This window comes from Lithobates pipiens, unplaced genomic scaffold (genome assembly GCF_037356315.1).
Source record: "Lithobates pipiens isolate NorthernLeopardFrog02 unplaced genomic scaffold, aLitPip1_a1.2 Scaffold_22, whole genome shotgun sequence".
Lineage (NCBI taxonomy): Eukaryota > Metazoa > Chordata > Amphibia > Anura > Ranidae > Lithobates > Lithobates pipiens.
In genome coordinates this window covers 261,217,504-261,242,312 of record NW_027507784.1, presented here as the reverse complement: position 1 = coordinate 261,242,312, position 24,809 = coordinate 261,217,504, and the positions used below count along the sequence as shown (strand labels likewise).

At 45.7% G+C, this 24,809-nt stretch overlaps 1 protein-coding gene across 2 annotated transcripts in view; it reads right to left on the bottom strand.

Moving 5' to 3' along the window:
* OTOA (otoancorin) overlaps nucleotides 1-24,809 on the bottom strand; it is a 187,691-nt gene that overhangs the window by 86,409 nt on the left and 76,473 nt on the right. For both annotated transcript variants that reach the window (XM_077449009.1, XM_077449010.1), the window contains 3 exons: nucleotides 15,243-15,366; nucleotides 5,164-5,379; nucleotides 4,902-5,069 (listed from right to left, as the gene is read on the bottom strand). In XM_077449009.1, coding sequence (XP_077305135.1) covers nucleotides 4,902-5,069; nucleotides 5,164-5,379; nucleotides 15,243-15,366 — 508 coding nt within the window. The remainder of the gene's footprint in view (nucleotides 1-4,901; nucleotides 5,070-5,163; nucleotides 5,380-15,242; nucleotides 15,367-24,809) is intronic.

The following is a 24,809-nucleotide window of genomic DNA, read 5'->3' as shown; positions in this document are numbered from 1 at the left end:
TATTTCATTGTACATATGTGTATATAATATTCTGTTATTACCAAACTGCTTTAGCTTGTATAATTTTAGAGGAATTCTTCTGCTGAGCTAGTATTGTTATTCAAAGCTCAGTTGATCTATTACCTCTCCTGTGCAACAAGATCTTCTTTGAAGTACTCCAGTAAAAGTTATTAGAATATAAATGCACTGAGTTGTTTGACCTATTACTTCAGGTGGTGTAAAGATGTCTGAACCCAGAGTGTCAGGTGGGTTGGAATGTTTACAGGGTCATGGTGATGCAGATGAACAGGTAAATCCAAGCAGTCCCCAAGGGGGTCATGCTACACATGGAAGAGGTAGGAAAAGAGGGGGAATAACAAAGAAAAAGAGTGAGAAAGAACAAGAAAGACAGATAGAGCGAGAGATGGGGGAAAAAATGGAAATTAGGATAGATATAGATATAAGGGAAAGAAAGGAGAACAAAGAGAAAGAGTGGTACATCCTGAAATGTACCATAAGTGGTTTTAATACTGTACGAGTGGAAGGGACTCAGGGAGCGCTAAATGTCCATGGCTTAGGAGCGCAAATTACTTGCCTTGCCTTGGGTGCTCTCAACCCATGCTAAGAAAACACTTTTACTGTTAGGGCTCTCCACAACTTGGGAAATCTTATCAAGGGGTCACGGCACTACAAAGGTTGAGAAGCACTGTTTTAAGGGTCTCCTTATGCCGCGTACACACGAGCGGACTTTTAAACATCCAAAGTCCGACGGACTGAGTCCGTCAGACTATTCGATCGTGTGTGGGCTGCAACGGACTTTTGACTCGCCAAAGTCCGAAGGACTTTAGAATATGGAACATGCTTCAAATTTTTCTGAAGGAACTCCGCCGGACCCGGTCCCTTCGAAAAATTTGCTCGTGTGTATGCTACTCCGACGGACTAAAACCGACTCTAGGGCAGCTATTGGCTACTGGCTATGAACTTCCTTATTCGAATCCAGTCGTACGTCATCACGTTCGAATCCGGCGGAGTTTAGTGTGATCGTGTGTGGCCAAGTCCGCTCAGCCGAAAAGTCTGTCAGAACTCCTTCGGAATTCCAGCAGAACTCCGACGGAACTCCTTCGGAAGTCTGTCGGACATAAGTCCTCTCGTGTGTACGGGGATTTACAGACACAGCCATCCTGCTACAGCTTACTTGAAGGCTTGTATAACTATGCAGTGAGTTTCAGTCCTCTGCCATGTTGATAGCAGCAAGCATGTCCTTCAGCATTGCGGGGTGCTATGAAAAAGGTTCCCCCCCCCCCAAAAAAAACGGTTAACCCTCTCAAAACATCAGTTTTAAATACTTATGGGTGACAGATTTTTCAGCCCCCCCCCCCCCAGTGGCCATGAGAGGGTTTCAAAAAGGAAGACCCTAACCAGCATATTAAGCAGCCAGGGGAAAATAATATAAAAAAACACAAATGAAAAATAAAATGCTCTTAACTTGTTCCAATGTGTATATTGTTGTATGCATTAATTTATCTCTTGAGAATGACCAGCCATCATTTTTCATTGCTGGTGGCTATCAGTTTCTGCTGATTGAGCACTCCAATTACCAATACTATACAGGATGGAGATTCACTGACAAAATAATCCTTCAGCCTGCGATATACTGTAATTGTCAGATACATTTATGAAAATTGTGAGACTGCCAGTATATTATAATAAAAAGTGTACCCAAAAAAGCCTTTTGTGTCCTTAAAAATATGAAAATTGAGAATGCAAATTAGTCATAGAGTTAAAGTCAAGGCACCCTAACTCTGTTCACAAAATAATAAACAGTAGCAATTACATTTTATAAGCTATGTGGGTTGGGGCTACAAGCTCATCGCGCCCTTGCCATGGGGCACTAACACGCATGCTTTGAATGACGGACTTGTTTTGCAGAACATGAAAAAAAAGGGCTGCACCTGTAATAAAAAGCACAGATTCTGCTCTCCATGAAAGCAATCATTGCAATGTAATTCCATCTCAACCATTGTGAAACTGCAACCCTTATGGTACAGCACTTTATGGAATCTGTGGATGCCATGCCAAAAACAGATAAGAAATATGAAGTCATCAGCACTACAGATAAATGTGTGAAAACATTGACACCTAAAAGTCAGAAAAATATTGATTGGGTCCCATCCGCAAAACAACATACAGTATATTGCCTTGTAGATGGGACCCAGCAAATAAAGTGAAATGTTGGTATTCTTCTGACTTATGTGATGCGGTTTTTACAATATATTGTATCCATACCTCCCAACTTTTTGAGATGGGAATGAGGGACACCTATCAGCAAAAGTATGTAGGCATAGGACACACCCCTTGCCACGCCTCCTTAAAGGAGAATTGTACAAAATAACAAGATTGGTTAAACCCACAAGTGTTTCTTTACAAATGCAGCAATTTAGGAATCAGATGAAAGGTTTAGCGCTGAAAAACAGTTTTTTATAGATAAAAAGTGCATTTTATATACAACTATGGATCAGGCCAAATGAGGGACAAATGAGGAGGAATGAGTGACAGAGGGACATCAGGGACAGTCCCTCGAAATCAGGGACATTTGGGAGCTATGTGTATCTTTTGTACACAGTTAGCTGAAGTACTGGTGACTTTGAGTCTTCTGCAAATATTATAACAGTCGCCATTTTAAAAACAGGCTGAATGTTACATTAAGCACCTTTTCCTATTGAAGAACAGATGTTACCAAATATCACAGAATGTATTTTTCACCTGGCAAATATTTAACGAATGTATAGTGAATGTATGGCCCCTTTCACACTGGTACATTTTTGCCACACTTTACCAGGGTGACAAAAGCACATGAAAGAGGAAAATGTTACACTTAACTGACGGTAATTTTCCTTTCCTGATGCAAAGCATGACAGCATATACGTATGGGTAGGCTCCGCCCCCTGCCCTATTCCGGGACCGGTTATACTATATAAGTAAGTCTCCTCCCTGCAGGCAGCATTCTCCTAACTTAGTATCACTGCAAAGCCCTTTCAGGAGGGACCTATACATGGGCATCTGCACCATAGGGCAAGGGGGGTCAATTGACCCCCCCCCTGGAATCGTAAGAGTGTTGAAGTCAGAGCGAAGACACTTGCTCCTTGTGTTGCAATGGCCGCCGTGGACTTTTTTTTTCAAAGTCTGCTGCTGGCCTGGGGCTGCTCTCAGTCTTTACCGACTACACACCCGTCCCTCCCTCCTCACCCCCCGGCCCAAGCATCGGATTGGCTCTGCCGCTCGGGCCTCTGCTTAAGATCACCATGACCCAGCTGGTCCGTGATTGGCTGCCTCAGCCTGCCTCTGCCTGTGTAAATGTATGTTGTGCCTATGCCGATCCTGCCGGCGTGGCGCCGGCTCCTCCCACAGGTCACAGGTGCGTGGCATGCAGTGGCCGAGACAACAGAGAATACACTGCCTGCCTGCCAGTGCCTGTCCTGGGCCTATCGCTGAAGAACAACAGGTAACAGCAGTGCCTCTGCCATGACACCGTGTACATATTTTTGTATTGCAAATTGCAATACATGACCTTAAAATGATGCCCCCCCATGAAAAAAGTTCAGCGGACACCCATGGACCTATATGCTGTCATGCTTTGCATCAGGAAAGGAAAATTACCATCAGGTAAGTATAAAATGTTCCTCTTTCCTGAAACAGCATGACATCATATATGTATGGGATGGACAAAATCACCAGACAACAAGGGTGGGTAATGCTGAAGCGTTTAAGTGGAGGATTAGGTCTATCCCCACTAACGACTGAAATATACTGGCCATGGAGTCATGATGAAGGAGCAATCCCTAGAGACCAGATGACATCATCCCCCTCATCCTGGATCCTGAGGGGGGAAGGTCTCTCCCATATAGAAGATTTACAGCCTGTACAGTGGGGGGCTTCGTCACAGGAGAGGCTTTAACATGTGTAGCTTGGTCAGATGAATCCAGGAAAAGGGAAAAGAAAAATCCTGCTTTCAGCAGCAGCATAACAGTGAGGAAAAAAAATTGAGGAAAAAGAATTCTGCCTGCAGGGAGGAGACTTACGTATATAGTATAACCGGTCCTGGAATAGGGCAGGGGGCGGAGCCTACCCATATGTATATGCTGTCATGCTGTGTCAGGAAAACGATTTTCCGTTAAATCATATGTAACTGTTCACACTGTAAGTACACTGTGCTTTGAAAAGTCCTGCATGCTGCATCTTTGGTGCAGTTTTTCAGAAGTGCACCACAAAGGCATCTTCCATTGTAAGTCAATGGGGACACATCAAAAGCACATCAGTGTGAAAGTGCCCTTAAGCTGGATAAAATGTGCATCAGTGTAAAAGGGCTATGGCAAATGTGGCAAAAAATCTTATATAAAAAAAATAAATAAAAAAAAAATATGTTGGAGTTTCCTCTCTTGGTATAGGGAGGTTTAATTTTTGCAATAAAGTGAAAAAAAAACCCTGTAATTAGGACAGTGGGGAAGGTATAAAAGGATAAATAAAGTTTATTTATAAAAAGAACAAAAAAACTAGCTGCATATAAATTTGTTCTGTGCGAACGTGGCAAAATTGAATTCACGTAGGCTACATTCTTTACATATTGAATGTGGAAATGGAGAAAATACCACATTAAGGCCACTAGATTGCGCTGACTATCACAGGAACAAATTATGCTCCTCATCTCCATCTACTGGCCATCTTGCAGTATTTTGCCAAATCACACTATCGATCTGCAGACAGTATAGCCCAAGATCATTACCTTTTGCCCCATTCATGCAGAACAAATTTACATGAAGTTTTGACAACGAATTCTTTATAAGTAAACCCAAAGTGTTCCCTTGGCCTATCTTCCAAATCTTCTGTTTGATTTGAGCCTGCCTAATCTACAATTGTTAGGTTACCTTGTTAAGAATGCTTTCTTGCTGTGCTGGTGAAATTCCTGGTGCATGCTGGGAAAGTCCATTTTTCAGAGCTAGTAAAAGCTCCCGTAAATTCATCTCATAAAATAAGTCTGCACTGACACCAGTCACCAGTTCTCCAAGCTGGCTTACATTGAAATATGTTAAATTCTAAGAAATATAAGAAACATAAGAAATAAAAACGAGTTTATTAACATAACACCACGAAAGGACTTATATATTGAAGGCGTTATTTCAGGGTTACCTTTTCAGACTGGAGAAACTTTTTGGTCAAGATCATGATCTGGCTCTTGGTCCAGCCGGAGACTTGCTGCAGGGTTAGGATAGCACCCTGCACGGCTTCTGGTGCCAGTGATTCCAGCTGGGATATGGTTAGGCTTACCACAGCATCCGAAAGAGATCCCAGACTGTCATTCAGGGTCTGATTTATGGTGGCAATATGCATGAGCCTAGCTTTCAGCTGCAAAGGGCAGACAGTTACTTTTATTTCAAGCATTAATTTTATTACCTGAAATATACTCAACATTCCATTATAAATAAACAAAACCTATTTTGGAGCAGTAATAGATGTTAAATTGCTGACCTGTAAATCTTTTATATTCATGCACAATCAATGTATTTTTTTAGGCTTTACATTATTTCTGTGTGTTAGAATTACACCATCTGAACGCTTGTTCCTACCTACACTAAGCATCTCCTTACCCTTACCCAGTGCAGGAAATAGGAGACTCTTAAAGCGGTATTAAACTCAAAAGCAAACATTTATTATATTCGTAGATGCAGTATCCCCATTAGTTTTCCTTTTTAAGTTTTCTTTCCTTTATTTATTTACCTGCTAAACCAGCCAGTAAGTCTGTTGTTTTTCAACAGAACAAGCTTTTCTGCAGATGTAGTGGTTAGAAGGTTAGAAGGCAAACCATTTAAGGGGTGCTTACAATGGTCAGATTTTACTTATTTATGTTAAAACTTTATCACAAAAGCACTGCTGCTGTAACTTTAGCTTATAAAGTGTTGGCTAGAGTTTGGCTTCAATTAGTTAGTTTATCTAAATCTGCTAGTGGATCTAACACCCCCCCCCAGACTGACAATGCTGCTGTTGTCTCTGTTCATCCAGAGTGGAGACAAACTAATACAGAAAGCAGTGGCGGCTGGTGCTCAAAATTTTTGGGTGAGGAGCAAACAAACTGAAAAATTCTGAAAAAAAAACCCTATCAATTGTATCCTCACTGTACCATCAATCGCAGCCACTGTGCCATCAAACGCATCCACTGTGCTCATCAATGGCTGCCATCAAATGCAGCCACTGTGCCCATCAATTGCCGCAACTGTACCATCAAACACAACCACTGTGCCATCAAATACAGCTACTGTGCCCATCTTTTGCAGCCACTCTACCCCATCAAATACAGCCATTGTGCAGCATCGAATGCAGCCACTGTGCCCATCATATGCAGCCACCGTGACATCATATGCAGCCATTGTGCCCATCAAATGCAGCCACACTGTGCCCCATCAAATGCAGCCACACTGTGCCCCATCAAACGCAGCCACTGTGCCATATTAAATGCTGCCAGTGTTCCCCCCGCCCGCCGTCTGTATTTACCCTGTCTCGGTGGTGGAGACAGCTCCTTGATGTCTTCTCCCGTCCTCTCTTCCTATCCTCTGCTATGATTGGACACCTGATAGGCATCCAATAACAGTGCCTGTCATTTCAACTAATCAGGTGACGGGTAACAGATCCGAGCACCTGATTGGCGGAGGTGGTTTAGTTTTAGGAAAGCGAATATTCGTTTGCTTTTCTAGCACAGCATGGCGCTTGCAGGTCACCTATTATGACGCCTATTAGAGCCTATGGCAAAAAGGGGCCGGGTCCCTGAATAGGGGGTGGCAGTGGCAGTCATATATAGATTCATGAAATGCATGAATCTATCTATTGGTGCTGGAGAGGGTGGCAGGAGAGAAGGGGTGGCGCCCATGCGCCCTTATGGACGCACCGCCACTGGAAGAAAGTTTGTTACTAGCCAGATTACCACGTTAACACAGGGAAAAAAACATACAAAAAGAAAACTAATGCAGCCACAACATCTAAAGACTGGTAAGCTGCATATGCATATATGCTGTCATGCTGTGTCAGGAAAAATATTTTCCGTTAAATCATATGTAACTGTTCACACTGTAAGTACATTGTGCTTTGAAAAGTCCTGCATGCTGCATCTTTGATGCAGTTTTTCAGAAGTGCACCACAAAGGCATCTTCCATTTTAAGTCAATGGGGACATATCAAAAGCACATCAGTGTGAAAGTGCCCTTAAGCTGGATAAAAAGTGAATTTTTAGTAAATCTACTCCACAATTATTGCCTAGTTCAGTTTTAAAGGTGTCTCTTGGCATCTGTGCACTCATTGAGTGATGAATTAACATTATCATATCTGTCCAATGGACAAAGAGACCCAGGAAGCAATACATTTGAACTAGAAAACAATAGAGTGATCTTCATAACTGTGTAGCATGGCAGAGGAGTGTGCATCAAGACTGACTTGCTGCAGGTCCCTCTAACATTCAGAAAAAAATATTGCATTGACACCAGTTTTACATTAAAGAGTAAATCCTGTTATGCCGCGTACACACGACAGGACTTTCGACGGAGTTCTGACGGAGTTCTGACAGAGTTCTGACAGAGTTCTGACGGACTTTCCAAATGAACGGACTTGGCCACACACAATCACACCAAAGTCCGACGGATTTGAACGTGATGACGTATGACTGGACTAGAATAAGGAAGTTCATAGCCAGTAGCCAATAGCTGCCCTAGCGTCGGTTTTAGTCCGTCAGACTAGCACACACACGAGCGGATTTCTGGGTCCGGCAGAGTTCTGGCGGAAAAATTCGAAGCATGTTCCATTTCTAAAGTCTGTCAGACTTTTGTGAATCAAAAGTCCGTTGCAGCCCACACACGATCGAATAGTCTGCCGGAATCATTCCGTCAGACTTTTGATGTTGAAAAGTCCGGTTGTGTGTACGGGGCATTAGGCAGAAATTAAATCTGAGAAGATAAAATGATGAAATTAGTATTTTCTCATATCGTCTTCCAGGACAGCCTTTGAGATATAGGGCTCCTCCCTCCGGGACAGGAAACACGTCAAGCCAATTAAATAAAAGGTGTGGTCCTCCAGGCCCTCCTCAGTTTTTGTGTTTCCTGCCGGACGGGAAGGAGCACGTCTTGGAACTGGTAAGGGGAGCTCCTTCTCAGGGGTTTTACCTGGGGAGAGCGCCTTGATGGACCTGGCCCTTAGCACCCCTCGGTCCGAACGAAGGGAGGAGAGGGTAGCTTTCAGTCCCCGCTGCCATTTAAACGTTCGGAGAGAACGGGACCCCGATACGCGGCAATCTCCCCCTCGGAGCGCTAACCGCTCGTACCTGTCGGTCGGAGGCGGCGGGAGACGTTCGATCTACCGACCGGCGTTCGGGTACTGTGAGCGGTACGTTCGTAAGAACGCACGGCGTCGGGGCGGAGTTTTTGCGCTCTGGCGTACGGAAGTGGGAGAGACGCACTTCCGCCGGATTCGCGTCATCAGGGGGCGCCGCAGGACCCGTTCCAGTCCTTTGGGCGCGGCGGTGTGACTACAGGGTTGCCTGGAGCAGTGTGAAGGCTCAGAGAGACTGAGTAATACACAGGAACCATGGAGAGTGCGGTTGTGCAGGTGGACTCCGGTTCAACAGGCTCCAGTACCTCTCAGGTAAGCTTGGTGAGGGCAGACCAGGACTTACACTGGGGGGTGGGGGGTCACTCTGACCCGTAGCACCTTCCCGGGGTGGAGAACCTGCTGGTGAAGGGGGGCACTTCCTAAACAGACCCTAGAAGCACAGTGGTGTGGTCAGGGGTGGTATTTTAATGGGACCCTGTTTTTCTTTGTTTTTAGGTTAAACAGGACAGAGCCCAGATACCTTTACCCAGAAGGAAATGTGCCGTGTGTGGGGCTAAGTTAGGCACCGGTTGGGAGAAGCCGCTTTGCCCAGATTGTGTCAGTAGCCTGGTAAAAGAGGACTCGGTGGCAGCTTGTCACAATGTTTTAACATCCGTAAAGGATGAGATTGCATCCACCTTCCAATCTTTTAAAAACATGATGGATAGGATGCAGGGTCCTTCTGTCTCTTTACCCAGAGCCGTGAGTATGCCTTCCTTATCCGAACCAAGTCAGGAGGAGGAAGTGGATAGGGAGAGGTTATCCAGGTCATTAGCCTCCTCTAGGACAGAGTCTACTTCAGAATCTGAGGGGGAGGAAGAGGCCATTAGATCAGCCAGATACAAGCTGTCTTTGGATGATGTGGGTGACCTCCTCAAGGCTATATATGACACCTTAGAGATCAGAGAAGAACAGGTCCAGCTTTCAAAACACGACATGATGTATCAAGGGTCGAGTGTAATGAAAGACAGGGTATTCCCCGTCCATAAGTCGCTAGTGGAGGCGATTCTGCTGGAGTGGGAACAACCGGAAAAAAGGCCATTTTTTTCAGGTAGCCTTAGAAGGAGGTTCCCTTTTGAATCGGATGCGGTGCATCCCTGGAACAAGGTTCCCAAATTAGACGCTCCCTTGGCTAAGGTCTCTAAGAAGACAGATTTGGCCTTTGATGATATGGGTTCACTCAGGGACCCTATGGATAAGAGGGGAGATCTGCTGCTCAAGAGAGCCTGGGATGCCTCTTCCATTGGGCTTAAACCGGCCCTAGCAGCTACCTGTGTGGCCAGAAACTTGGAGTGTTGGCTTACACAGTTACAATCACATATTTCTGCAGGTACTTCTAGGCAACAGCTGTTGAAGTCCTTTCCGCTACTGTTTAAAGCGGTGGGCTTTTTAGCGGATGCCTCTGCAGAATCAGTCAAACTGGCTGCTAGATCAGCAGCACTAGTGAACGCTGCCAGAAGGGCCGTTTGGCTTAAGACCTGGTCAGGAGACACAGCTTCAAAACTAAAGTTGTGTGGATTACCCTTTTCAGGGGACCATTTGTTTGGGCCCGGCCTGCAAGAGGCGTTAGAGCGCACGCAGGATAGGAAGAAAGCTTTCCCAGAAAGGAAAAAGAGACCTGAAGGGAAACGCCTTTTTCGAAGCCCCAGGCAGCAAAACCTGCAGGAAAGGGAGGTTCGCCCCAAAAAGCATTGGACGGGTCACAAGGGAAGAGGCAGAGGAGGTATCTTATTCAATCCTCCTCAACCCTCCCCTAAAACCCAGTGACTCCTGCGTCCCGGTGGGAGGAAGACTGGGGAAGTTCCTCCCACAGTGGGAAGCTTCAACCGAAAGTCCGTTCATTCGAGATCTTGTAAGGAACGGCTACAGGTTGGAGTTTGGTTCAGTTCCCCTCCCGAACTTTCAAGTAACAAGGTTACCAAGGGACCAAGAGAAAGCAGAGGCTTTGGCTCTTCTTCTGGGGGATCTGGTGGACCAAGAAGTAATGGTGCAGGTACCTCAGGAGGAGCGAGGCTTGGGGGTTTACTCCCACGTATTCGTGGTAAAGAAACCTTCGGGGAAGTTCAGGTTAATACTGAATCTCCGTCCCCTGAACAGATTTATAAAATACAAGCGGTTCCGGATGGAGTCAATCTTCTCGGTAACCAAATTCCTGTTTCAGGGCTGTCACATGGCCACAGTGGATCTCAGGGATGCATATTTGCATATCCCGATTCATCCGGAATCTCAGAGATTTCTCAGGTTGGCGGTGAGGTTGAACACGGGGGTGTTACACCTCCAGTTTCGAGCTCTCCCCTTCGGGCTTTCAGCCTCACCAAGAGTCTTTACAAAAGTTCTGGCAGAGGCACTGGCCCCATTAAGGCTCAAGGCTATAACAGTGATCCCATATCTGGACGATCTACTGTTCATAGCCCAGTCGGCCCAACAGCTGCAGAGGGACATACAGGAGGCCTTGGTTTTCCTGCGCTCACTGGGGTGGCTGATAAACCAGGAAAAATCCCAGCTGACCCCCTCACAGGAGGTCCTGTATTTAGGATACAGGATTTCTTCAGTGGAAATGAGAGTATTTCTTCCGGAGGAGAAGATCGGCAAGCTAGAGCAGGCGGTAGCCCAGCTTCAATCTGGTCGGGAAGCCCAGATCAGGGAGGTGATGAGAGTCCTAGGGTTGATGACATCATGCTTTCCAGCGGTGGCCTGGGCAAGACATCATCAGCGTCCTTTACAAAGACTCATGCTCCGTTATTGGGATGGCAGGCAGGAGAGCCTGGATCAGGTTATGCCCCTATCCTCGGCAGTCAGGAGGTCTCTTTGGTGGTGGCGGGCCCAGGTCAACCTAGACAGGGGTCTTCCCTGGTCCCCACAAGCTACGGTGGTGGTCACGACCGATGCCAGTGCGCTGGGTTGGGGTGCCCACCTAGAGGGAACCTTAGCCCAGGGTTCCTGGTCGAACCTAGAGACAGGTCGTTCCTCAAACCAGAAGGAACTTCTGGCAGTCTGGAAAGCTATAGAAACATTCCAGTCCCGGTTACATGGCAGGGATCTGCAAGTTCGCTCAGACAATGTGACAGCAGTAGCCTACCTGAACAAGCAAGGGGGAACCAGAAGCCCTGCACTGCAGGTAATTGCGGACAAAATCTTCTGCTGGGCAGAGAAGAATTTGTCCTCAATATCAGCCATTCACCTAAAGGGAACCCAGAATTTCCTGGCCGACTTTCTCAGTCGCCAGAAGATAGGTCAGGACGAGTGGGCCCTCAACAAGGAAGTGTTCGAGGAGATCGTGTCATGCTGGGGAAGGCCAGAAATAGACCTATTTGCAACAGAAGGCAACAGGAAGGTGACACAATTTTTTTCGGTTCACCCACAGGATCGGGCCAGGGGGATAGACGCCCTTGCCAATCCATGGATGTTTGGCCTGTGTTACGCCTTTCCTCCCGTAAGGATGGTGGCGGAGGTTCTGCAGAAGTTCCGTTCGGAAACTACGGACCTCATTTTAGTAGCTCCTTTTTGGCCAAGGAGACCCTGGGTTGCCAGCATAAAGAGATTGGCCGTACATCCTCCGCTGTTTCTACCAGTCAGGGAGGACTTACTTTCCCAGGGGCCGATCCTGTGCCCTCAGATAGAGAGGCTCAAGCTTGCGGCCTGGTATCTGAGGAACAAATCTTAAGGTCACAGGGTTTCTCAGAGAGAGTGATTAAGACCTTGTTAGAATGCCGTAAACCTGTTACTAGGGCAATTTACGCCAAGGTAGGAAAGAGGTTTAATTCCTGGTTGCGAGAACAGGGGATTGCAAGTCCCGGGGTCCCGGCAGTCCTAGATTTTCTACAGGCAGGGGTAGAACTGGGCCTATCTATCAGCACTCTAAAGGTACAGGTGGCGGCCTTAAGTGTTTTCCTTCAGTCCTCCCTTCAGCAGAATCCATTTGTCAGGAACTTCTTCAAGGCTCTATCTAGATCCAGGCCTGTGAGAATGAAGTCCTGTCCTACTTGGGATTTGGCCTTGGTTCTTAGAGCTCTGACCCAAGATCCATTTGAACCATTAGAGGGGGCTTCACTTAAGTGGATTGTACTAAAGACTGTATTTTTGATAGCGATCACGTCAGCTAGAAGGGTCAGTGATCTACAAGCGCTCTCGGTCAGAGAGCCATTTCTGTTAATCTTAGAGGACAGGGTAGTACTTAAGACTGATCCTAGTTTTCTTCCTAAAGTGGTGTCCACTTTTCATAGGACACAGGATATTATTTTGCCAACTTTTTTCTCAACCTCAGACAAGGATGAGGCGAGATCTTTAAGTTTGTTAGACGTCAGGAGAAGTCTATTGATTTTTTTAAAAGCCACTAAGGTCTTCAGGAAGTCAGACTCACTTTTTGTTAATTTTTCGGGCGCCCGCAAGGGCTGCAAGGCGTCCAAAGCGTCTATCGCCAGGTGGATACGAATGGCGATAGTTAAAGCCTATGAGTTAGAGGGGAAGCAGGCACCCTTAGTTAAGGCACACTCTACAAGGGCGGTTTCCGCATCATGGGCAGAGAGGGCTGGAGCCTCTCCGGAGGAGATCTGCAAAGCAGCAACGTGGTCCAGCTACTCAACGTTCGCAAGACATTACCGTCTGGATTTATGGTCTGATAAAGAGCAGACTTTTGGACGTAAGGTCCTCCAGGCAGTGGTCCCGCCCTGACAAGGTGAGCTCCTTGCTTATCATCTCAAAGGCTGTCCTGGAAGACGATATGAGAAAACCGGAGTTAGACTTACCGGTAACTCTTTTTCTAGGAGTCTTCCAGGACAGCCTGGCTTCCCACCCAAAGTTGTTTAAATTGGACTAAGTGGTGAGGATGTGTATTAACATGATTGTTAGTGTGTTATGTCTTTCAGAGCCTCCCGGCGGTTCTTGGAGTAAAACTGAGGAGGGCCTGGAGGACCACACCTTTTATTTAATTGGCTTGACGTGTTTCCTGTCCCGGAGGGAGGAGCCCTATATCTCAAAGGCTGTCCTGGAAGACTCCTAGAAAAAGAGTTACCGGTAAGTCTAACTCCGGTTTTTTGGGGTCTAAAGAGAATCTGTGGCAGGCTAAGGACATTCAAGAATTTATATGTCCCCAGGAAGTAGTTCATGAGCTTTAAAATATGTGCTCACTGACCTCTGTAACTGCAGGAACTGTGGAGCAACTCATCTGCAGAAAGACTGAAATCATTCAAGTCATTCTCTCAGCAACTCAACTCTTCCTGTGCCCCTTTCCAGTGTTCCTGCTCTGTGTTTATAATATAAATAATAAAGGCTGGAAGGCTACTGAGTCACTGCTGCAAGGGGGAGCAGGATGAGCTGAACTGCAGAGAAAACAACAGCTACTAAAGTCAGTAAGGGCTGTACTTCACTGCAGTGTTAACTACTCATTTATGCCTAGGGGACCAATAAAATCAGGTTAACTTACCTGATTCTCTACTTCTGAAGGCTCCTCTGTGCTGCTAGACTGGTCCCTGCAGCCTCCCCTCCCTTACACTTGGGTGGTCTAATGTCCTCTGACATCATCAAGACTCATGCAGAGCCCATAACCTGGCATTTGATGTGAGGACAATGAGGAACAGTCCACTTTCAGAGCAGAGGGGAGCATTGTTTCCCAGGGGAGTGAAGGATCAGGTAAATAAAAGTGCTTTTCCATCCCCTATAGACTAAACAAGTAGTTAACCCTTGGAGTGGGGCTGAAAATGTTCCCAGAATGAAGCTTTAGGCTGCGTTCACGCCTCCAATTGATGCAACTGACAGCAGGGATCCGGTGTGCTTGGTTGTCCGCTTTAGGGAGGAATCAGGCCAGAATTTTTGACTGAATTCGGCCCTGAAACTGAGCCAAAAATGCACAGGACACCTGTGCAAGCCGCTCTGCAGCCACAACGGAGATATGTGAACCGTCTCCATAGAGATATGTGTTTAATATAGCCAGGAATGGTGAAATCTATCGAACCCTCAGAGTCTTATGCCCCGTACACACGTTCCGATTATCGGACCACAAAAGTCCCTTTCGGACAGATCGTTCGATAATCTGATCGTTAGTACGCAGCTTTCGACAGCCGATCACAACAGTCCGTCCAACCAAATCCGAAGGGACAAACAGGAAAACTTCGGTCGGATGACAGCCCATCATACGACAATCGTGTAATCAGTACAGTATGCGTCCGATAAAAGTCGTTCGACAAACACCACGCATGATCCGAAACACGAAAATAAAACAGGAGGACACAGGGGTCACACGTATTTGACATCATTTAAAATACGTAGCTGCGCACAACGGAAGATTTTTCCAGAATCGTACGACAAAAATCTAATGCCGCGTACACACGACAGGACTTAAGTCCGGCAGACTTTCGACGGAGTTCTGACGGAGTTCTGACAGAGTTCTGACGGACTTTCCGAATGAACGGACTTGGCCACACACAATCACACCAAAGTCCGACGGATTCGAACGTGATGACATATGACTGGACTAGAATAAGGAAGTTCATAGCCAGTAGCCAATAGCTGCCCTAGCGTCGGTTTTAGTCCGTCAGACTAGTACACACACGAGCGGATTTCTGGGTCCGGCAGAGTTCTGGCAGAAAAATTTGAAGCATGTTCCATTTCTAAAGTCTGTCAGACTTTTGCGAATCAAAAGTCCGTTGCAGCCCACACACGATCGAATAGTCTGCCGGAATCATTCCGTCAGACTTTTGATGTTGAAAAGTCCGGTCGTGTGTACGGGGCATTACACACATTTGCACTGTTGTATTCGATCTTAGTTGCATGCAACAAAATGTGAACGATCTGTCTTACGATAATGGGAACGTGTGTACGGGGCATTAGGGAATACTGTCTATTTAATAAGTTACATTAGGCTACCTTCTGTACATCGGCACGGAAGCCCCGAAGCTGGTTGCACTTGATCATCTGATGCAGTAAAGCTTTTGCGACCAATGAATCAATATCTTGGATATCATCATAGAAGCAGACCAGCAAACCCAACCTGTAATCAACAGTGGGGAAACAACTGTTACTGTCCATATACAAAAGCAAAATTACAGTATCTCACAAAAGTGAGTACACCCCTCACATTTTTGTAAATATATTGTATTATATCTTTTAATGTGACAACACTGATGAAATTACACTTTGCTACAATGTAAGGTAGTGAGTGTACAGCTTGTGATAACAGTGTAAATTTGCTGTCCCCTCCAAATAACTCAACACACAGCCATTGATGTCTAAACCGCTGGCAACAAAAGTGAGTACACCCCTAATGCCCCGTACACACGATCAGACTTTTTAACATCAAAAGTCTGACGGAATGATTCCGGCAGAATATTCGAACGTGTGTGGGCTGCAGCGGACTTTTGATTTGCAAAAGTCTGACAGACTTTAGAAATGGAACATGTTTCAAATTTTTCCGACAGAACTCTGCCGGACCCAGTTCCTACTGAGAAATAGCAGCTATTGGCTACTGGCTATGAACTTCCTTATTCTAGTCCAGTCATACGTCATCACGTTCGAATCCGTCGGACTTTGGTGTGATTGTGTGTGGCCAAGTCCGTTCATTCGGAAAGTCCGTCAGAACTCTGTCAGAACTCCGTCAGAACTCCGTCGAAAGTCTGTCAGACTTAGTCCCTCGAAAAGTCTGGTTGTGTGTACGCGGCATAAGTGAAAATGTCCAAATTGGACCCAAAGTGTCAATATTTTGTGTGGCCACCATTATTTTCCAGCACTGCCCTAACCCTCTTGGGCATGGAGTTCACCAGAGCTTCACAGGTTGCCACTGGAGTCCTCTTCCACTCCTCCATGATGACATCACAGAGCTGGTGAATGTTAGAGACCTTGCTCTCCTCCACCTTCCGTTTGAGGATGTCCCACAGATGCTCAATAGGGTTTAGGTCTGGAGACATGCTTGGCCAGTCCATCACCTTTACCCTCAGCTTATTTAGCAAGGCAGTGGTCATCTTGAAGGTGTGTTTTGGGTTTGTTATGTTGGAATACTGCCCTGTGGCCCAGTCTCCGAAGGGAGGGGATCATGCTCTGCTTCAGTATGTCACAGTACATGTTGGCATTCATGGTTCCCTCAACTAACTGTAGCTCCCCAGTGCCGGCAGCACTCATGCAGCCCCAGACCATGACACTCCCACCACCATGCTTGACTGTAGGCAAGACACACTTGTCTTTGTACTCCTTACCTGGTTGATGCCACACATGCTTGACACCATCTGAACCAAATAAGTTTATCTTGGTCTCATCAGACCACAGGACATGGTTGCTTTTCTTCAGCAAACCGTTTGTAGGCTTTCTTGTGCATCATCTTTAGAAGAGGCTTCCTTCTGGGATGACAACCATGCAGACCAATTTGATGCAGTGTGCGGTGTATAGGCTGAGCACTGACAGGCTGACCCCCTACCCCTTCAACCTCTGCAGCAATGCTGACAGCACTCATACGTCTATTTTCTAAAGACAACCTCTGGATATGCCGCTAAACATGTGCACTCAACTTCTTTGTTCGACCATGGCAAGGACTGTTCTGAGTGGAACCTGTCCTGTATGGTCTAGGCCACCATGTTGCAGCTCAATTTCAGGGTCTTGGCAATCTTTTTATAGCCTATGCCCTCTTTATGTAGAGAAACAATTATTTTTTTCAGATCCTCAGAGAGTTCTTTGCCATGAGGTGCTATGTTGAACTTCCAATGACCAGTATGAGAGAGTGAGAGCGATAACACCAAATTTAACACACCTGCTCCCCATTTACACCTGAGACCTTGTAACACTAACGAGTCACATGACACCGGGGAGGGAAAATGGCTAATTGGGCCCAATTTGGACATTTTCATTTAGAGGTATACTCACTTTTTTGCCAGCAGTTTAGACATTAATGGCTGTGTGTTGAATTATGTTGTGAGTGCTGCCTGTCTGTTGGCCATGTCTTTCCACAATATCCTGAATTCCCTGCATGCCTTGCACATTCCCCTCTGTTGTTTACTTTCAATTTCTAAGGACTACATATCCCATGGTACCTTGTGGCCTGTCATCAGCGATTCCTGTACTGACTCCACCTCCTGAATCTCCTCCTCTCAGCTTCTCTGCAGTTCAGAGGCAGGCTTTGTGAATTCTGTACACACACACAGCAATGCCTATCAACAGGGCATAGTGAATACGTGTCACAGAATTCAAAGAAGTAAATGTGTGAAAATCTTCAAAAAGCAATGCCTGGTACACACGAGGAGAAGTTTTTCATTCAACCTAGCGGGCTGAATGAAAAAAAAACTGACGGATCGCTGTACTAATTCCCGCTGTGCTATTGTGTTCTGACAGGGGGACTGTCTGCATAGCCCCCCCTCCCCCCATCAGAACACAGTAGTCAGTGCTTGCAGCCATTGCAGCGATGGTCGGATACTACTTTTCCAACATGCCCGTTCGATTAAAGCCATTTGTTAGCCTGGTTTCTGCCAGAGAGCAGGGCTGGACTGGGACAAAAATGTGGCCTCATCCAGATGGCCCCACTTTAGTTTTGAGTGCCCCCAACAGCATCACCCTTACATCAGAGTGTCCCCATCAGCAGTCCCCTTACATCAGTTTCCCCATCAGCAGTCCCCTTACATCAGTTTCCCCATCAGCAGTCCCCTTACATCAGTGTTCCCATCAGCAGTCCCCTTACATCAGTGTCCCCATCAGCAGTGCCCTTACATGCGTGTCCATAACAGCACCCCCTTACATCAGAGTGTCCCCATCAGCAGTTCCCTTACATAAGTCCCCTTACAACAGTGTCCCCATCAGCAGTCCCCTTACAACAGTGTCTCCATCAGCAGTCCCCTTACATCAGTGTCCCCATCAGCAGTTCCCTTACATCAGTGTCCACATCAGAAGCCCCCTTACATCAGAGTGTCCCCATCAGCAGCCCCCTTACATCAGAGTGTCCCCATCAGCAGCCCCCTTCACATCAGTGTGTTCCCGTCAGCAGACCCCTTCCCATCAGAGTGTCCCTATCAGCAGCCCCTTACATCAGAGTGTCCCCATCAGCAGTCCCCTTCACATCAGAGTGTCCCCATCAGCGGCCCCCTCACATCAGAGTGTCATCCCTCTCCTTCCCCTCCCACATATACTCACAGTTCTGAAGGCAGCATCTTGTTCCTCTCTCCAGTCATGTGATAAGGGGAGAGAAGAAGGAAAATCTTCTGGCTGTCTATCTCCCCCTGCAGGCTGGAGGGAGCAGAAAGCCTAATCCTCTCTCCAGCAAGTGTCCGCAGCTGCTCCTTGGTGACAGGAGTGAAATTGCGATCACTTACTGTCAGAGAGGAGCGGCTCCAGGACTGCGCCTGACTGGTCCACTGAGCCACTGGCCCACCAGGAAACTCCCGGCAGTCCCGATGGCAAATACATGCCTGCCGGACAGGCTGCTGTACACAGGGCCAGATCTCAGCTGGTTTTTGTTGAACCGGCTGATACGGGGCCGATATTTATCCCATGTGTACCAGTCTTAAATGTTACTAAACCCAGGACCCGGCATTCATTATATCTGGTCTACCACAGCACGCAGACCATGGAAATGCAATTATTTTAGTACATAAAAATTGAGCAGTAAGAGCAGTCTTGTGACTTCTATCTGTGTCTCATTAAAGCTTATAGTTTTCATTCTCCTGTGATTGTAATAGAAGGCTGCGGGACCCCTGACCCTCTGTCTGGACAGTGCTGTTTGACCGTGTGCTGATGACATGCACTCTCCCAAAAAAAAATCTCTCTAGTAATACACACCAAACTGAGCATGTGTAGCTTGTCCCTTAGCCTTTTTCCTAGCAGGAGATGGATTGGGGACTGTGGAAGAAGAGGAAGATCAGAAAAGACTGGATCAAACACCCTTTTTACATAATGCAGAGGATTAACCCCTTAGGTTCCATAGTGAGTATAACAAGCATGCTTTTCTGCATAAACAGACTGATTTTACTGTTGTGGGTTTAGTAACACTTTAAGCTTACAAACTTCAAGGCTAGAAATAATTGAAATACATGTGGAAATTAATGTATGTTTTTACATTTTGATCATAGATATGCTTTAACCACTTCACCCACGGGAAGGATTTACCCCCTTAATAACCAGGCAATTTTTTGTGATACGGCACTGCGATATTTTAACTGACAATTGTACGGTCGTCCAACACAGTACCCAAATAAAATTGATGTCTTTCTTTCCCACAAATAGAGCTTTTTTTTTGGTGGTATTTGATCACCTGTGGAGTTTTAATTTTTTGCACAACAAACAAAAAAAAACAATATTTTTACTTTCTGCTATAATACATATCCAATAAATAAAAAAAGAAAAATAGAATGTTTTCATCAATTTAGACCAATATGTATTCTGCTACATATTTTTGATAAAAAAAACCCAGGGGGTGGGGTGGGGGTGATCAGTGGCAATGCTGGGGGGTTGATGGGATCAGTGGCAGTGGTGGGGGAAGGGATTAGTTAAGAGGCAGTACACGGTGTCAAATTCTGAATCATGTAGGGCAAAGCTAGAAATCTTTGGCAAGTATATAGTTGGGGATTCTACACTGACCACCAATGTAATGGGGAATTTACAATGACCACCAATGTGAGGGGGAATTTGTACTGCCCACCATGTAACAGGGGATGTTACACCACCCACCAAAATAAAGAGGGATTTCTACACTGACACCAATGTAATAGGAGCACTGCCGTTTACATCAACCACTAGTGTAAGGGGGGATATACAATGACCTCCATGTAAGGGGGAATTTACACTGACAACCATTGCAGAGGAGATTTGTACTGACCACCAATGTAAGATGACACTTCTACACCAACCACCAATGTTAGAGGGGATTTACACTGACCACCAATGGAAGGGCAATTCTACACTTACCACCAAAGTAAAGGGAAATGTACACTGATCACCAATGTAATGAAGAATTTACAATGACAACCAATGTAAAGGTGCACTGGCCACCATTGTAAGGGGGGATTTACACTCACCGTCAAATGAATGGGGGCTTCTACATGGACTACCAAAGTAAGAGAGGATTTGAAACTGACCACAAATGCAAGTTTGGATTTTTTTTAAACAATTACCAATATAAAGAGGAGTTTCTACACTAGCCACCAATGTAATAAGGATTTACACTGACCACTAATGTAATAGGAGCATTCACAGTAACCTTCAATGTAAGGTGACCTTCACACTGGCCACTAGTGTGAATGAAAGGTTTGTACACCGAGCCCCAATGTAATGAGAAGATTTACACTGACCACCAATGTAGCTGAGACATTTAGCCTGCACACATACACATATTGTGTATATCAGGAACGCATGCAAAATCGCTTTACTGACACCACAGAAACACAGCAGTGCCATTAATTATTAACGACACCCTCACGCATCTGCTCAGATGTGCTTATTCACATGCATCAAAAGTCACGGTGCTGTGGCACCATGTTATTTTGAAAAAGGGCTCCACCTCCAATTTGCTTACCTTTGCAGAACAGGTTGATGTTAGGCTTAATGACCACAGTTGGCAGGACTTTAAAGCATGCCCCTCTACCTCCCCAGTGGGCAGCATTCAGCAGAAGTGCTGGTGGGGTATGATATACATATGAATGCTGCCTCTATTTACATATCAATGTCACGGTGCACAGCTATTTACATACAAATGCAGGTTATTTACATGTAAGCACAGGGTCTACAGGTGAGTCACCTGTACCCAGCAATAGCGCAGAGCTGGGCAGCATTAGTGGCAGCACTTCACCCTGAGATATCAGGACACAGCACAGGACTAAAACTTTAAGGGACAAGGGAATTTAAACTGGCATAGTTGGAAAGTATGAGGCAGCTGCTTTGGGCCCAACAACAATGATGGGGGCCAGGGCAGCCAGTGGCGTAGTGTGGGGGGGCCGTGGCCCCGGGCGTAACATTTGGGGGCGAAATTCCTTGCCAGTGAGTGTCACCCCGGCTCCGTTCCTCCTAATTTCGATCTCCTGTGTCCCCGTGCTTCGGCCGCCATGTTTAATCTGGCCCCTGACACTCTCTGACTGGGGGAATGGGGTCACATGTGGCTGCGGAGCTGGCCTATCCTCGATCGCTGGTGAGCGGGGCTGGCCTATTCTCGATCGATGTCTTCTCCTCCGGACCGGATCCTAGATCGTTTTCCTATCATGGCAGGCAATGTGACAGACCGCAGAGGCAGAGCGCAGATGGAAGAAAAGCAGGTGAGAGACTCCCTCATGAGTCGTGTTGCTGGCCCGAGGGGAGTGGACACGGTCTTGGGAGAGGGAGCAGCCAGTAAGTCTCGCCAGTGTGTAGTGTAGTGGTCAGTGTAGTAGTCATTGTAGTGGTCTGGTCAATGTGTAGTGTAGTGGTCAGAGTGTAGTGGTCAGTGGTCTGGTCAATGTGTAGTGTAGTGGTCAGTGTGTAGTGGTCAGTGGTCTGGTCAATGTGTAGTGTAGTGGTCATTGTGTAGTGGTCAGTGGTCTGGTCAGTGTGTAGTGGTCTGTGTAGTGGTTTGGTCAGTGTGTAGTGTAGGGGTCAGTGGTCTGGTCAGTGTGTAGTTGTCAGTATAGTTGTCTGGTCAGTGTGTAGTGTAGTGGTCAGTGTGTAGTTTAGTGGTCAGTGTGTAGTTTAGTGGTCAGTGTAGAGGTCTGGTCATTGTGTAGTTGTCAGTATAGTTGTCTGGTCAGTGTGTAGTGGTCAGTGTAGTGGTCTCGTCAATGTGTAGTGTAGTGGTCAGTGTGTAGTTTAGTGGTCAGTGTGTAGTGGTCAGTGTAGAGGTCTGGTCAGTGTGTTGTGGTCAGTGTAGTGGTCTGGTCAGGGTAGTAGACAGTATGTAGTGTAGTGGTCAGTGGTATGGTCAGTGTTTAGTGGTCAGTGTAGTCATCTGGTCATTGTGTAGTGGTCAGTGTAGTGGTCTGGTCAGTGTGTAGTGGTCTGGTCAGTGTGTAGTGTAATGGTCAATGTAGTGGTCTGGTCAGTGTGTAGTGCAGTGAACAATTATCTTGCTTGTTACGAGCAATATCTAGATGGAAGGATGCAGTGCCTGCTTATAAGAACTGATTAGTACAAGCAAATTACTTTGATCTATCTGGTAAGTTCATTACCTTAGGTGATTTCTCACATGCCAGCTGCATCTTTGTCCAGCGATGTCCACAAGTGTCTCGGCCATCCGAGACTCTCCCTTCTGATTGGCTGAGACACAACAGCTGTGCCATAGGCTCCCCATGTTTGAATGGGCACAGGAAGCTGTGACTTGGCTCGGGTTCCTCCATAGCAAGCTGCTTGCTGTGGGGGCACTCAACAGGAAGCAGGGGCCAGGAGCGCCGAAGAGGGACCCAAGAAGAGAAGGATCTTGGCTACTCTGGGCAAATACACTGCAACAGAGGAGGTAAGTATAACATGTTTGTTATTTTCATTGAAAAAAAAAAACACGAGACTTTACAATCAGTTTAACCACTTTAAGACCAGACCTCTTTTTTAGATGTGGTGTTTACAAGTTAAAAACATTTTTTTTTGCTAGAAAATTACTTAGAACCCCCAAACATTATACATTTTTTTTCTAACATGCTAGAGAATAATATGGCGGTCATTGAAATACTTTCTGTCACACCGTATTTGTGCAGAGGTCTTACAAGTGCACTTTTTTATGAATAAAATTAACATTTTTGAATTCAAAAATAAGACACCAGTAAAGTTAGTCCAATTTTTTTTTTATATTGTGAAAAATGGTGTTACGCCGAGTAAATTGATACCCAACATGTCACGCTTCAAAATTGCGCCCACTCGTGGAATGGCGACAAAGTTTTACTCTTAAAAATCTCCATAGGCGTCATTTAAAAAATTTCTACCTGTTGCATGTTTTGCGTTACAGAGGAGGCCTAGGGCTAGAATTATTGCTCTCGCTCTACCGATCATGGCAGAACCTCACACGAGTGAGGTTTGAACACTTTTTTCATATGCGGGCCCTACTCATGTGTGAGTTCGCTTCTACGCGCGAGCTCGGCGCGTTTAAAATTTGTTTGTTTTTTTCTTATTTATTTTACCTTTTACTTTTTTATTTTAAAACAGTGTAAAAATAAAAAGTGTCACTTTTATTCCTATGACAAGGAATGTAAACACATCCCTTGTAATAGAAAAAAAAGTATGACAAGACCTTTTAAATATGAGATCTGGGGTCAAAAAGACCACAGATCTCATACTTACACTAAAATGCAATAAAAAAAAAATTGTCATTAAAAATAAATAAATAAATAAATAAATAAATTGGTCCTTTAAGAGCTATGGGTGGAAGTGACGTTTTAGTGTTGCTTCCGTCCTGCAGTGTCATGGAGACGGGTGGGGGCCATCTTCCCCTTGCTCATCTCTATGTCAGCCCAGGGGACAAACGCGATCGCCTGTGCCGATGGCTCCGGTAACCGGCGGGAGGGGAGGGCCCTCTCCCACCACCGATAAAAGTGATCTCGCAGTGAATCCGCCGCAGAGACCACTTTTATCTTGTAGCTGACCGCCGGCCAAACACAGGGATACCGGGTTTATGGCAGCTAGCTGCAGCCATAACAACGATATCCATTTCCAAAATAGGGATTTACATTGGCGTCGACAAGTGGTTAAACTGACCTAATTTGCAGACCGAATTTCATCCCTTTGATCACTAAAAAAGAACACAACGAACAATACATCTTTTTACCTCTCTTTCAGCGCATTTTGTTGATAGACACTACCAGTGTCTTTTTTTTGACAGCTGTCAGCAGGGAACGGCTCTGCACTTGTTACATGAATTGTGGAAATGCCGGAGATCATGAGGGGGGTTGAATCAAGGGGGTTTGACTTTGTAACGATTAATTGTGCAGCTCTATCTAATGCATCAGTACAGTGTGTAACAGGCCTACAAGAGGTGATTATAGCAGTTAGGCATTTCATTGGTTACCAAAGACTGGGTACCTACAGGTTCCAATGATGGAAATACAGCACTGCACGGCATGCAGGAGATGTAATGAGAACTAGGAGACTCGTGTAACTGCTCTTTAGGTACTCCAGTTTGCTTACACTACATCATGTGCAAAAACTTTTTTAGAGTTCCTCTTTTATTCACATCCCATTTTCTTTCCGTTATCTGCTTGAGCTTCTAACAGACGTATTCAACTTTTTTTTAACAAAAGAAGAAAGCGTATCCATTTTTTTAAAGTTGTTAAAGGCTGAATAGAGTTGTCAGAGGTTTTGTGTGAGTTGTGTGGAAGCCCCTGGTCACATTTTGTACTAGTTCTCTGAGCGTATGATCCAGTATTGAACATCTTCTATTTTTGGATGTTCATGTTTTTCATATTCATATTTTACAGTGCAATCTCTTATCTCAAAGCAAAGCTATAGCCAGAGCTTTGTAAAAAAGAAAAGAAAAAAAAAAGGCAATATATCTTATGAAGCTTATCCTGTAATAGA